The sequence below is a fragment of the Thermobia domestica genome, chromosome 9, assembly GCF_964235325.1.
Source record: "Thermobia domestica chromosome 9, izTheDome1.hap1.1, whole genome shotgun sequence".
NCBI classification, from domain to species: Eukaryota; Metazoa; Arthropoda; class Insecta; order Zygentoma; family Lepismatidae; genus Thermobia; species Thermobia domestica.
In genome coordinates this window covers 3,548,019-3,563,188 of record NC_137462.1, presented here as the reverse complement: position 1 = coordinate 3,563,188, position 15,170 = coordinate 3,548,019, and the positions used below count along the sequence as shown (strand labels likewise).

At 36.3% G+C, this 15,170-nt stretch overlaps 1 protein-coding gene across 4 annotated transcripts in view; it reads left to right on the top strand.

Annotated features, from left to right (window-relative positions):
- Positions 1-8,322, top strand: part of LOC145694341 (protection of telomeres protein 1-like) — a 49,413-nt gene extending 41,091 nt beyond the window's left edge. For all 4 annotated transcript variants that reach the window (XM_081770466.1, XM_081770465.1, XM_081770464.1 and 1 more), the window contains exons 8-10: positions 1,251-1,394; positions 4,596-4,665; positions 7,912-8,322. In XM_081770466.1, the coding sequence (XP_081626592.1) occupies positions 1,251-1,394; positions 4,596-4,608 (157 nt within the window). In that variant the 3' untranslated portion in view covers positions 4,609-4,665; positions 7,912-8,322. The remainder of the gene's footprint in view (positions 1-1,250; positions 1,395-4,595; positions 4,666-7,911) is intronic.
- The last annotated feature ends 6,848 nt before the right edge of the window (positions 8,323-15,170 follow it).

Genomic DNA, 15,170 nt, shown 5'->3' with positions numbered 1-15,170 from the left:
CCATGAACTTTTGTGGCTTGTTCCTGGTAAGATTGCGATGGATTTCATGGAGTTGAGCACTGTAATGATATATAGTGATGGTTTTACCTCGACGTAGAAAGACATGGTGGATCAATCCCATTGTAACGATCCAAGTGATGGTTTCGCCTCAATAAAGAAAGACATAAGAGGTCAACCCCACCATAGATCATATTATCAACATCATTTAAAGGTTTTAGAGCATCGTCCTGCATTTTAGGGGTCGCGGTGGCTCAGTGGTAGAGCGTTCACCTCTGGTGCTTTGGGTCCCGAGTTCGATCCGAGCCCCCGCCAAGTGAACATTGTGATGGACAAACACCGTGTGCGGGGTTTTCTCGGGGTTATCTGTTTCCTCCCACTTTCTTCATTCCATCATTTTCATTCATCACTCATCATCACCGTCTCCTTTAGCCTAATCGGCATAACCATGGGACCTAAAACTTAAAGATTTCATTTCATTTTCGTCCTGCACTTTGATCAAAATCCATCCACTGTCCTGGCCGTTTATGATTGTTTTAGGAAATCCATTTCTCATTAAAAGTGACAATCGGATGCAGGAAATTTTTCGGTTATTCCTTGCTTAAGAGAACTGCACATCTCGAGATACCGATTCTTGTTGGCCGGTGCAAAGTCAAATGGTACCCGTAACCTCAACTTTTTCACCTTACCGAACAATAGTGCTATGGTGTACGCCTAACTCATCTGCATTGACACGTACACTTTTCCGAGGGTCTGCTTCCATGATGTTCCTTTGAACTTATCCGAATATGATGTTGGTCGTTGCTCACGGGGCTCATTTTGCAGCGCTGTATCACCGGAATGAAATTTGACAAACCAGCTGCAAATGATGCATTTAGTTGCCATTCCTAGTCTAAATGCACTGTTATTAATTTTTGCGGCTTGTGTGCAGAATGTCCCAATTTGAATTTGCAAAGAACAACCACGCGCAATTGTGTGTTCATGGTGCATTTTCATATGATCCTGTTCAACAACACAACAGCGCCTCTTGACTATGTGCGTACCCCAGCCTGCTTGCTGAACGCGTACAAAATTTGTGAGATTAGATACGTGATCCCTGTGTTATGTTGGTGAGGTGAGTTTCCCAGCAGACATCAAAGCGAACATTTCATTTGTACCAACCTAATAATTATCTTGATCCCTGTAGATATATGCACATAAGAATCAAATACATTGTGATACTCATGAATAATAAAAATTTCTTTATTTTTTAGGCGTTTAGAGGACAGGACGGCAGGAAGAGAAATGGAATTTTTCGACCGTGAACTACGGGAAGCACACGGAGACTACCTACAGTTGGATAGAGAATTACCCTTATCTCGTTACAAGACTGATTCGAAGTTACAGGCTCAAAATGGGTGCGTAAATCAAGTTGATGTAATGTTTATAGTTTATCGAGATGCTCATACATTAAGTAAAAGTTGTTGTGATAATGATTGTGTTTCTGAAGATCACAGACGATATTAAGCACGCAATGGATAAAGGAAAAGCTACTGCATTAACATTAATTGACGCAAGTCGCGCCTTCGATTCCCTGCATATTAATACCCTATTGGCTAAAATGCATTCTTACAACTTTCCACCAATTACAATCCAGTGGATTTCCTCCTTCCTTAAAGGACGCCAGCTGCGCATTTCTTGCGAAAATGCTTCATCTTCCTGGATTAAATCTATATCACACAGGGACATATGGCAAATCATTCGGGCCTACTATTTTACATTCGGGACTACATTCGGGCAAATCATCCGTCTCTGGAACAGTTTACACCCCAATGTGAGGAACTTAAAATCAAAATTTGCCCTAGAAACAAAAAAACTTGTTAAAGCAGAACCTGTCCACTTAACACAGCCATTCTCTGATAAACATAACACAAAACTTTCGTAAGGTTCTTTATAACTGACATATTTATATAGTTTTGCATTATATTAGTTATCCTTAGTAAACATATTGTGTTCTTAGTAAACATGTGTGTATGTGTGTGTGGGAGTGCGTGTGTGTGTTTATGTATATTTGTGTGTAGTGTGAACCAATGTAGCGGTTTTTTTTTTTTTTTTGTTTTGTTTTGTTTTGTATCAAATAGTTTTCAACTTTTTGTTAATAAGTTAGGTGTAAGAGAGGGCCTTATGACCCTAACCTTGCTGCTGTAGAAAAAAGAAGGCAATAAATAAATAATACGTAATATTTGAGTAATAAATGCACAGAAATTGTGTCAAAAGAAACTTTTAGAAAAAGAAAGAAGTGTTAAAGAATAGAAGATAGGTGATGGTCGTGGTAGAGAAAAAGATTGATTGATTAAGATGTCCCTTTCAGCAGTGAGGTTATATAAAATGACATGCAGTTTAAAGTGGGATCCGAAGCACACAAACTCCCCCTGGGAATCGAACGTGAACCTCCCACGCCAAAGACACGTACGCTCACCATTTAGCTATGAGGAAGTATATGGTGTGAAAGAGAAACAAGAATATTGAACGGATGAATAGCGACTAGCGAGTTGCATATATGTAACTTGCACCAGTAATTACATTACTGGTGGTATGTACCAGTAGTTGACCCATACAGGTGTAACCACTGTTTCAAATGTGTTGGTATTAGTTCATCCACAGAATGAAGAAATCCCTTTGTGGCGAAGCTTCCTATCCGTATATATATAAAAATTAGGAATTAAATACGCTTGTAACAACATAATTCTCTGTCTAGGTTTTAAAAGTATTTTTCCATCACCTTGTAACTACTTCTTTCTGTAATGTGTATTAGCAACCAAGATATCCAAACTCTTTATTTACTTCCAAGTTAGCAATACCTTCTCCATTTATATTAACTGCACAATTATCTACTATCCATGATCTCCTATAAGTTTTTATTCTAAAAGTTATACATTTTGTAGCAGATATTCAAAAATGAAAATGAAATGAAATCTTTGAGTTTTACGTCCCACGGCTATGCCGATGAGGCTAAAGGAGACGGTGATGATGAATAATGAATGAAATGGTGGAATGAAGAAAGTGGGAGGAAACGGGAGAACCCCGAGAAAACCTACGCACACGGTGTTTGTCCACCACAAAGTTAATTTGGCGGAGGCTGGGATCGAACCCGGGACCCCAAACACCAGAGGTGAACGCTCTATCACTGAGCCACCGCAGCCCCACGCAGATATTCAAGTTCTCAATCTTGTCTACCAGAAAATGCACCGTTATCGAACCAGAAATCTCCACAGCAGAAGTGGTAGCTTTAGCGCAGATTTATAGGGAGGGGTGGGGGGAGAAAATACATGTGTACGATGTCACATAAGCGTGGATTGAACTGTGACACCGCACATCAGAACCGTATTGCATAAGTGTTGATAATATATTTTTAAAAAATTAATTTTTACCTTCTATTCTTTGTATGTTTTCTTGTCTCGTCTTCAGAGTAGGGTGAACTTTGTTACCAACTTTAAATAGTTACCAATGCAGAGACAAATAGACGTATGTACGGCTAAACAAATGGTCACCTTGCATGTGTAGACAGATACACTGTGCCGTTCTAATCTGGACAAGTAGTCTGAACGATTTTTTTTAAGTCCAAATACTTGTAATTAATAGACATGTTCTGTATTCTTTCCTCGGGGCCCATAGGAAGAAGAATTTTGAGTTCATTTATTTAGAACTAATGATGAAGTACATTTAGATTTTGTGAAATTGGTATAAAAAGAAAATACTGTTGCTGAAGTAGAGGAGACGTGTCCAGAATGAAATCTTAGATTAAAAAATATCATAATGAAATGTGATATAAAAAAAGAGAATCGACATGTTCACTGTATCAGTTAATTTCAGCTATGATTTCTTCGTTATTACTGTTTGTATTACGCACCTGTGTTATGATCCCCGGTTTTTGTAAATACCCACTTTGATAATAAAATTTGTGGCCGCGACGGCTCAGTGGTAGAGCATTCACTTGCATGGGGTCTGAGCTTTGTCGTGGACAAACACTGTGTGCATGGGTTTTCTCGGGCTTCTCCCGTTTCTTCCCACTTTCTTCATTCCACCATTTCATTCATTTTTCATCTTCACCATCTCATTTAGCCTAACCGGCATAACTGTGGAACCTAAAACTTAAAGATTTGATAATTTTTAAAGATTTGATAATTTTTAAAGATTTGATACTTTTTCTGATAATAAACTTTGAGAAGTATTTACTTATAATTATTTGTTTGATGTAATCACCTAAAAAAATGTAATATTACTGTTGATACAACATTATGTTGGTATGCAACAAAATTAAATTTAAAATGAGTAATTTCAATTGGGTTAGCAGTTTATTCATATTTTTGGAATATTTAATTTCATACTTTGGCATTAATATCAAATTAATTAAATTGCATAGAAGAGTATTTCGTTAATAACAACAAAATTAAATTTGAATTTAATACCACAAATTTTTACCAAACTGTAATATTATATTGGGATCTTAAAACTTAACGATTTGCGTGATGAGTTGATTATTGCAGTATGCTTTCGCTTCGTAGTATTAGAATTTTATATTTTTTATATAACAATGATTTCTTTATTTTTGTTTACAGCAATCAAGGGTAGAGAACCAAGAATCCTGTGGACTGGACCTAATAAATGTTCTCTCTGCATTAATCGAAGGTACACATTTTTTATTTTTATTTTTTTCATTAAAATATGTCATATATGAAGATGTGTGATTTACTAGATTACTACGAATTGGTTTCTTTAATCATACTCTGGGTGCGATGGAATGGGTTGTATATATACAGAGTGTTTCAAAAGTCCCTTACCACCCCTTTTAAAATCCATATCCATGTATTTATATTGAACTTGATGTACGAAATATACAATAGGTCTAGGGACAAACCTTTGGATGATGGTTCGCCGACGGCCGCCATCCCGAATGCCGCCATGTTGAATTCAATTTTTTATAACCTTAGGCTAAAATTTGCTCAGGATGTCAAATCTGAAATCAGATTTCATGTATCTTTATTTGGTGAGAAGTTATGGACAACGACAATTGATATGTACCTGTTACACAGTGTGCTCCACATGTGCTCCGTGCTGGGTATTGCATGTGTGCAGACGCCACTCCCAATTGCTATGAACACGGAGCAGGGTAGCTGGGATGCCTCGCACAGCACACAGGCAGTCATGCGGATGCCTCTTGTGCCTCTGTAGCACTCTGTATACTGAACTGGGACTTACCTCACATTGCATGGAGGGACGACGTATGCTCCGCTATGGTGACATCGAGAAGGAGGCCAGCACTGCCGCAGCTGTTGCGTCGTCCGTTGCTGTCCACGGTCGTCCACTACGCGGTCTGTCCGCGACGGTACCTGTCTCCTCAAATTGGGTGAATAACTGTGCCACTGCGACATGTGACACAGGGTGGCGTTGTGGATGACGCTAAAATCGGCTGCTATTGTACGGGCACTTTTCCCACCCCGCAATTTGACGATCTGGGTGCGTTCCTCAGTTGTTATTGGCATGGTTCACTACCTGCAAAAAGAGGAATAATCACTAAATAAAGAGGAATAACTTCTCACCAAATAAAGATACATGAAATCTGATCTCAGATTTGACATCCTGATCAAATTCTAGCCTAAGGTCATGTATCATATGACCCACATATCGTTTGAAATAAAAAATTGAAATTCAACATGGCGACCGTCAGCGAACCATCATCCAAAAGGTGCGTCCGTAGCACTATTGTATATTTCCTGCATCAAGTTCAATATAAATACATCCGTACGGATTTTAAAAGGGGTGGTAAGGGACTTTTGAAACACCCTGTATACTTAATTTAAAATTACGGAAATGTTGCGCACCCATTTTAATTAGCAATAGTAACATTAAAATTTTTGAAGTCCACGGATTGATTGCTGAAACATTCAAAGGATAAGCGTTGCACATTTAGAGAATTAGTTTATTTCTTCAGCACATAGACCTTAATTTAAGTTCGGATTAGAACCATTGCTGCTACTTCGGTTTGTATCTGAGTCAAGTACCCTTAACAGGATTCGAACCCGCGTTAGCCCGTAGGCTATTGGCAAGTGTGTATATTGTATAGATTAATTAGAACTGGAAACTCATATGTCTCTGAAACTAACAGAAAATATTCAGAACAAAATAATTACATTTTTTAACAATGAAGACATGATTAAATCTTTTTTTTTTTTTTTTTCATAGATGTAGGTGTTAGACATTAATATACTAGGTAGTTCGGTGGGAGTCGAATACTTTCTTCAAGATCCTGATTATTTAATTCATAGTTTTATGAAGTCCTACCGGGAATCGAATACAAGATCGCTCGCACCAAAGGTGTAAGCGCTAGTCAATAGTCCAACGGTTAGGATTGTTCGTGCATTAAACTTTAGCGCCTCCTTTTTAATACCGCGATTATATGCACGCGTACCATCACGGAATTTGAACTATTAGTAAATCACACAATAGTATATGAGCGTACCTTTTGTAGATGTTTCAAAAAAATACCGTGTATTTCAATACTGTATTATCGACTAATTTAAGAGGCATACAGTATTCTAACAGGATTTATTTTTTTTAAACAAGTGAATGATTCACATTACTAATCTGTTTGTTACATGATATTGTGCTGAGAACTGATATCTAGTTTGTTGAACAATGATATGTATTTGTTAACATTTCATGATTATATTTTTAGTTTCGTGAACATTTACGCAATACTTTTAATACATTAATAAACACACACTCTTCAGTGTAACCATAATAATTTGTGACATGAAAACTGAAGTTGAAACTCCTAGGCTAATCAGATATTACAAAGTAAACACTAAGATTTGATTTATGCAAAATTTAGTTGTATACTTTGGCCAGTTGGATCACTTCCCAACATTATGGTTTTTATAATCCGCTGACCTGTACAGGGGAATCAAACCAAAAACCTACACACTAAAAGTGCTAGCTAACCACTAAACCTACGTTGAAGCCAATGTGTATATTGCTTAGTTTGTTGCTTTGTGTTCAGCGTTCCTTTAGCACTGGGGCCAGATAAGATGTGTACCTATTTTAAGATATTTTTAATAATAGATATTATGTACGTATAACAGCCTCACTGGGAACTTAATCAGACACAGCCCTAGCAGTAAAGACACAAGCTCTAGCTGTTGTTATTATTTTCACTAGAAAAGGAAAATACTGGGTATACATTCACATGAGATATTTTACTACCTTCAGGCATTTACCACTATAGTTTGAAAGTATTAGTTTTACTACGTTACGTCGGACATATAAGATACTAGCAGAATACCCGTTCCTCGCACGGGGAGAACCCTCCGGTTCATTTTGTACATAAAGGGCAGAATTTGGGTTTAAACGACATCGGAAGTGTCCCTACTTCATTTCAGCGATCCCAAAAACTATAGATTCAACACTGATATATGTCATTTTCGATCATTTTTAAATCTACACCTCCCTCTCCCCTAAGATGCACCGTCAAAGTGAAATGATAAAAGCTATCTCAGGCCTCAACCTCATATATGTTGAAAATTTGATCGAGATGGGTCGGGTGGTTCAAGAGTCATTGAGTCACAAACATAGTCATTTTTATTATATATATATATATATATATATATATATATATATAGATTCATGCGTATAAATCGGTGGAATAAATGTTGATTTAAGCTTCTTCTTTTTGCGTCAGAGTTCACTGTTTATTTTGTAATATCTGTTTGTTGTGAAGTGCTTCAACAATGGTTACTGTGCATCAAATATGAGCGTGCTAGTAGTAAGCCACTATGCAGATTACTAACAATATTCCTAATATGTAAAATGCTATAATTAAAACTGTTCTAGCAATATTAAAATAGAATGGAAGACATTTTTTTCTTTTTATTTCAGAACGATTGAAGATGATGAATCGCCGTCAGCCTCTTATAATGATAACTGCTGGTCCCAAAGATTACTTGAACTCCTTACAGCAGTTGAAGAGGGCGAAAAGAAGGGGAAAAAGCTAAGGAGGCTGCAAGGAAGACAAAAAAGATGGAGAAAATGGATAGCGACGTAGAACAGTATAGACTTCGGATAACAGTGAGAGAAAGAAAAAAAACGGTAGAAAAAGAAAACGTACGGACTAAGTTCGTGGAGCAGAGATATGAACAGCCGTTACATGGTGATTGGAACATTATCCATAGCACTTAATAAAGTCAAAGATATGGAACCGTTCAAATTAAGAAAGAAAATATTGTAAAGTGAAGGAAAGAAACAACTCAGGTATATTGAATTTTAAATAAAATAAAATATTTTCTTTTAGTACGTGTTTTATTTCACTGATTATTTCTTTTACAATTATGGTGATATTAATACTGACAGTTTTATTTTTACTTATAATGTTTGCAACGTTGTTTTTTTGTATTGCAAATGCAGAACATTGACTATCTTGTTTTGGGTCTGTATTTTACAAACACAAGAGCTATATTTTCACTGCATTCTTATCTTTGCTGCTTAGAAGCGGAGTGGAAAGATTGGTTTTAAATGCAACCTGTTGCTGAGAGTTGCTGATGATGTAGGGAGAGAGAGAGAAAAAGAATTTGAAACAGTATATGAATGGTTGACCGTAACAGAGAGGGTGAAGTACGGAAGAAGATGGTTTCTCAAATATTGTTTTTATATTGACAGGAAAGCGTTAGTAAATACTGCTAACTGAGAGAAATCCAGCGGGGGAATTTTCACAATAACTGTTGTATACAATTTTCCTAATATTGGGATATTTTTCCAGTAGGTAATAAATCTCTTTAGATATGATCAAATTAAAATGAAAGGAATACAGTAATTCCTTGTTGCTATAGGCAAACTTTATGTACGTTTATCTTCCCTTTTAACTTCAATGGTATATAAGACAGTTTTATATATAAAACATTAGTTTTCTGTGTTGGATCTGAACCGTATATGCCTGTTATTTGATATCAAACTTAAGGGATTTCCTAATTTATCTTTTAATTTACCACAGTTAATAAAATACTCTGGCAGGATTACAGAAGACCCGGAACATCTTTTTTATGCTTTTTGGCCATTTGGCACTTTTCTAAACATGGACTCTAGAAACAAAAAGGAAATACTTTCTATGTATCTGCAGGATGTAGTAATCCAATTAAAAATAACCTATTAGATACACTTAACTATGAGCAACTAAAGGAAAAGTTAATATCCTTAAGTCGACCAAAATTACAACCATACAAGGCGGAGTTACAAATCTCACATTCAAGGGAAAATGAAACTTCAGACTTACATTTTCTTCATAAACTTGGAACTATACATAATTTATGCCGCAGACCACAGAAGATACATTTTTTCTTACTGGGAATGAAGAGAAAAAAAAAATGGTCTAGATACTTTCGAAACGGCTCAAACTCTCTCAAAGCAGCTCAGGTTTTAATGAAGATGGACTACGTAGAATTATGACAAGCAATTTATCCTTTAATAGGCCAACCTCCAAGTACACTATCCGTACCTACGAATGACATTCACAATTCTACCACCCTTAACTCTTCTTTATCCATGCACATACGCACATAATAATTTGCAAAATCCTCAACCTATATCAAATGTATAATTACAATTTGTAGATCTTTTACCGTCGGCACTACCTCTACCGAGTATTTCTCAAAAACCACCCACTACTTGCCCCCTACAAGCAACCAGAGGCTCTAAAACATCAAATCCCCCAATCCTAACACAAGTCAAAAACTACCCTCTCAACAAATCAGCACTTCAACAGACGTAACCAAAATTGCCAATCAAATGGCCGAGTTATCGTTGCTTGTGGCTCAAAACGCAATGACAACTCTTCAGTCAAGACAATAGCGGTGTACGGAGCAATAACCAAAAGAGGGACAGATATAAAGGAAGAAGTTATCACAAGAAGGGGAGAAACAACAATAACGAGAGCAATAGAAATTATAAGAAACCAAAAAATATCAGCATCTGTCATTTGTTATAAGACTGGTCACGGATCCAGACAATGCTAGCAAAATTCTGGTTGGGGAAACGTGTAACCTCGCCCCGGAATACCAAATCCCGCGGATCATAGATTACAGGACAATGGACATCAAGCTATAGACAGCCAACAAGCCAATGAATTACCATCTGACATGCCAAAAGTTTTTTCTCAAACACATGACATACCTTCCGGCAGAATAACATCTAATGAACGAAGAGAAGTTACGAATTTAAAAACTGAGGAAAATAAAATGCTTATGAATATCAAAGTGCATTCGAATGCATTACCAGTAATAATTGACCTCTGTTTCGTCCATGTCACTGTATGAAAAATATATTTACCAGCAAACTATGAATTAATATCTTTTGTCAGTGATGTCAAAGGAATCTCGAATAAGACGATCAATTGGAAATATATAGATTTCATGAAGTTTAAATTTGACAACACCGTTTTTTCTAAATAGTTCAGAATCCTTGAACAGTACGACTTCCATCCGATTTTCGGGAGAAACTGTTAAAACTTACCGCCTTATGCAAAGTCGTTTTGACGTTTGATTAGCGTCATACTAAAGGCCTGACTACTGCGGGAAACATGATGGTGGAACTTTTTAGTATGGCACTAATGACGCGTCAGAACGGCACTGCCTGAGGCCCTTAATTACCAAGATTGATTTGGAGACTAGTGCCATGTTTAGATACCGAAATCCACGAAAACCCACTTTACCAAAAGAAGAAAAGAGAACTCAAGAAATCTCAGAAAATCATACATTCGCTACCTCTACAAACCTCGCAAACGTCTTAACTGCACGGAAGCTCATTATCACATCACGATCACATCATGACAACTCGATAGACCTTACAAGATCAATATGGTCTTGAAGCAATGATAATGAAGGTTCTGAACAATAACAGTGTGATATTATGTTCAATCCAACAATTCATCCTGTTGCGCTAGAAGAAATTCAGCAGTGGCGTATAAAGAGGTGGCCAAAAACATGAAGTAATGCAAGATACTTCCAAAAGTCCATTTTGACCTATCTATCGGAGAAACATCCCATAATTGTATGGAATGGACAGGGCTTCGAGTTATACCATCAGAATATTACTATTTTTATTTTATTTTTTTTTTTTTTTAATCAGGAAATGGCAGAGGAATTAGGAATTTGTGTCATTCCGTTTGAAGACATTCCTGTGAAAAGCCCAGATGCCAGTCCAATCGATTTTTTGCGTATTCGGACTGTTTAAACAACGACTCCAACATCGCCGCTCTCGTATTCTGGATGGTCTATGTTAAAGTGTGCAGGGAGGAGTGGGACAATTCCCATGCCTGTCCTGTGCCGGAGTTTGCTGCAATGGAACCTGCTATGCGGTATGATAGTCCACAATGCTGGAGATCCAATAGAATATGATCAGTGGTGACCGTGCGGTATCTCTTAAGATGAGAACTCATCAAAAATGGTCAGATATAAAGGGAACAACTTTTTGTAGATAAAATTGTATTGCCTGGAATAACTTCAACTGTAATTGGAACTTAAATATTTCTAAATCTGAAGTTTCATATTTAAAATAAGCAGGTTTCGAAACAGATAATCAGTTAATATTGAGAATGGATTTTAGTGTTGTTTTCTTTAGGACTGATACCCGACTTTTTAATGATATAATGTGAAAAGTAGGATTGAGTGTAACATGATGACAGTTAGTAGCAACAGTGATGTTTTGTATAAATGGACTAGAACAGGTGCAAGTGCAACTGCTTGAATATGAGCCTAATAATGAGAGCAAGTTAGTTAGAAATATTAAAAGAACCGAAAATTGTGTATTTATTTAAAATGGGTTAATTTACTCAAACGGTAATAACAGGCTCATTCTTTGAGTTTGATGTAACTACGCAATTTAACTCAAGACAATTCCATGTCTGATTTTGTAATTATAACTCTCCGAAGAGAAAAAAATCACGATCAAGAATAATGATGCTAGTAAATTCAATCATTGTAAAGTGAAATCATTTATTTGAAAAAATTCGGAGTTCGGGTTTTCCCATAGAAAACAAATCTAGATATTGTTAATAATAATTATATTAAGAAGATTATATACCTTTAATGGAATAACATATAGAAATACGGAAATTCATTATGATTCAGTTGAAGTAATTAAAAACACCGATATATGTGATTAATATTAGTAGAAGAAAGAGTGTATCTGTAAATGTAAGAACAATTGTAAAAAAAAAAAAAAAAAAATGTAGATTTTGCAGAACTTATATATAGCTGATAATAGGACTTGTTATGCGATTTTAGACTGCCAGAAGAACTTTACATATATTGCAAAGAATAAGAAAGTGATTGAAGAATTTTAATTATGTTGTAATGTGTTCCATAAAAGTCTGAAATGTAGATTTTCTATAATAATGACAAAACATTGATTCCTAAATAAAATTGGAAATATTAAATAAAAATTTGTGATTGTTTTTAAGAACTAGAAATAAATAAATATAAAATTTCGAAAATGGAGAAGATGAAAACTAAGTTTGAGAAAAGTATTTTAATCAAATGTTTCTTTGTCCTCGAGCTACTAAATGTATGACAGAAAAAATGATAGATAAAATAATTAAGGGGGCCGCGGTGGCTCAGTGGTAGAGCGTTCACCTTTGGTGCTTGGGGTCCCGGGTTCGACCCAGCCCCCGCCAAGTGAACTTTGTGGTAGGCAAACACTGTGTGTGTGGGTTTCCTCGGGGTTCTCCCGTTTCCTCCCACTTTCTTCATCCACAATTTCATTCATTACTCATCATCACCGTCTCCTTTAGCCTAACCGGCATAAGCATGGGACGTAAAACTCAAAGATCTCATTTCATTTTCATTCAAAATAATTAAGGATGGATTGTCTATTCAACATAATGGATTGAAATATGATTATCCAACTTTAGAATTTTATATTAACAAACTAGGCTTTGGCTAGCTGGGGGCTCCGCCCCCAGACACCAATGTTTGCTCGGCTTACGGTCTCGCATCTTTTACGTATCAACCTTTACATCAACAGTGACCTCCGCCTTTGTTCGGTCTACGGCCTCGCACCTCTTAAACTCACAATTCTACCGAATTTCAAGCTTCTTTTCCTATTTCAACTATCTAAAAGGTAAGATTCTGTATCCCAAAGAAACGCCTATTTAAATATTTAAATAACTTAGGGAGATTTGTACCATTCTTCATCTCCCTTTATATCCATTAAAATTAAAAATATTCAGTTATGAGAATTTTCCTGTAGGTCAGTTCCGGAAGGCTACAATCATGCCAAGGTTCATCATTCTTATTCTGCTGGAAGTGATTAAACATTTCGGAGTGTAGAAGACGTTCCATATAAATAACATTGGAAAGATTTTTCACTTCCCCATAAAGCCACTATCAAGTTTGAAATTTTTATTTTCACTGGTTTATTTCGGTAATGCTAACGAAAACGTACAATCCTGCCGAATTTCAAGTTTTTATTATAATTCCAAGTACCTAAGACATGTGATTATAGACCCATTTCAATAACATGAAGAAATTCTTCATCCCCCTTTAGACTCGCTAAAAATTAAAAATATTCATTTTTATCACCTTTCCTGTCGGTTAGTTTTGGTAAGCTACAATCGGTTGGTTCCATTGCTTTGACTAAGTCTTAGTCTCTGGGTCATAATGATAGTCCCACGCTTCATCCTGAGTTTTTAATCTGTCAAAAAAAAGTCCTCCTGGTTTTCGTAGTACAGAATCAAAAGTTCTTGAGTGAAAGTGACTCGTTTGTGATTTTGAAAAAGTGTCAGTAGCCAGAGAACTCATTGGGCAGACAGAGATTTGTAAATGCGCATGGATTATTTTTTCCACATACCCCACAGCTATCTTGTCATCTTCAGCTAGTTGGCAAATGTTTAAGCGGCTATCCTTCAGGATGGCAACTTCCTTTTGCTCAATGGTATCTTCCTCTTGTCCAATGGTGTTTTCATTAATGATGGACTGAGGTCGCCTGTAATGGGAGCCATTTCTACGGAAACCTGACGAACTTGAAGATGCCAGTGATTCACATCATATGATGGGGCTTTCTTTCCGTAAGGTTCTTTTATCTCCTCAAATGTTTCCTTTGATGTGCGGCCTCTCAATTTCAAAAACTTGATCACCGCTCGGGATTCAATTGGACCCATCTTCACACTATCGTTCAATTTGGTGCCTGTAACACAGAAGATATTGGGAGTTAAAAATGAATTATTCCTCATAACTTAGAGAGATTTGTACCAATATAACTGTAAAATTACATTATTCTACAATAAGTACAAGTAGGTCAGGTGAAATCTTTGATGCATGTCCCATATACTGTCAGATTTGCTCAATTGCGTTTCTTTATTATTATTATTTTAAATTTATGTATTGCCACACTTTCGGACTACTCTTTTTATATTTAAAGAGAATGCCTGAAGTTAAATTTTTCTCCATTCCGAAAGTTAAGACTGAAAATATTTCATTCTATGCAGTTAAGAGTACTGTGACTTCTAGATAAATATGTTGGAGGACCTTTTAAATGTTTAGAATAAGTGAGTGTCTTCTGATTTGTGTTTCTGGGTTGATTTTTAATATTCTCTTTCTTTCAAAAATTTGGAGTAGATATTAGCGTATTTGCCTTGCTCAGGACACTTCTCAGGAAATTCTGATGTCATCTCCTAACTTCCAAGTTAGCATATACTTCCACTTTTCAATATAAGTTTGTCGTCTTCAATTCTTGTAATATCCATAATTCATGATGTGGTTACAACGTCTCTAGACACCTTGGAAACCTGAAAGAAAAACGACAAATTATTATTTATTGTTCGAAATAAATTTAGAAGTTCGGTGCAGGCAGATGTTGGTTTTAAAAAGGCCCCACAACCTCGTCAAGGTCTCCATCGTCTGTGAGGGCCTACTTTTGACTGGAGAGGGACGTAAGATTATATGCACCATACAATCTTACGCCGGAGAACCACATTCTAGCAAATTCCTTAATATTTCACTTAGCAAACCCTTTGGAATTCCTTTAATGCTAAAGATTTTGCTGCGATACTTTATCAAGTAACTTGGTAGTGGGTGATGATGAGATGAAGAGTGGGAAGAATTCTAACAAATTCCTTGGCATTTCACGACGCAAACCCGTTGGTATTCTTT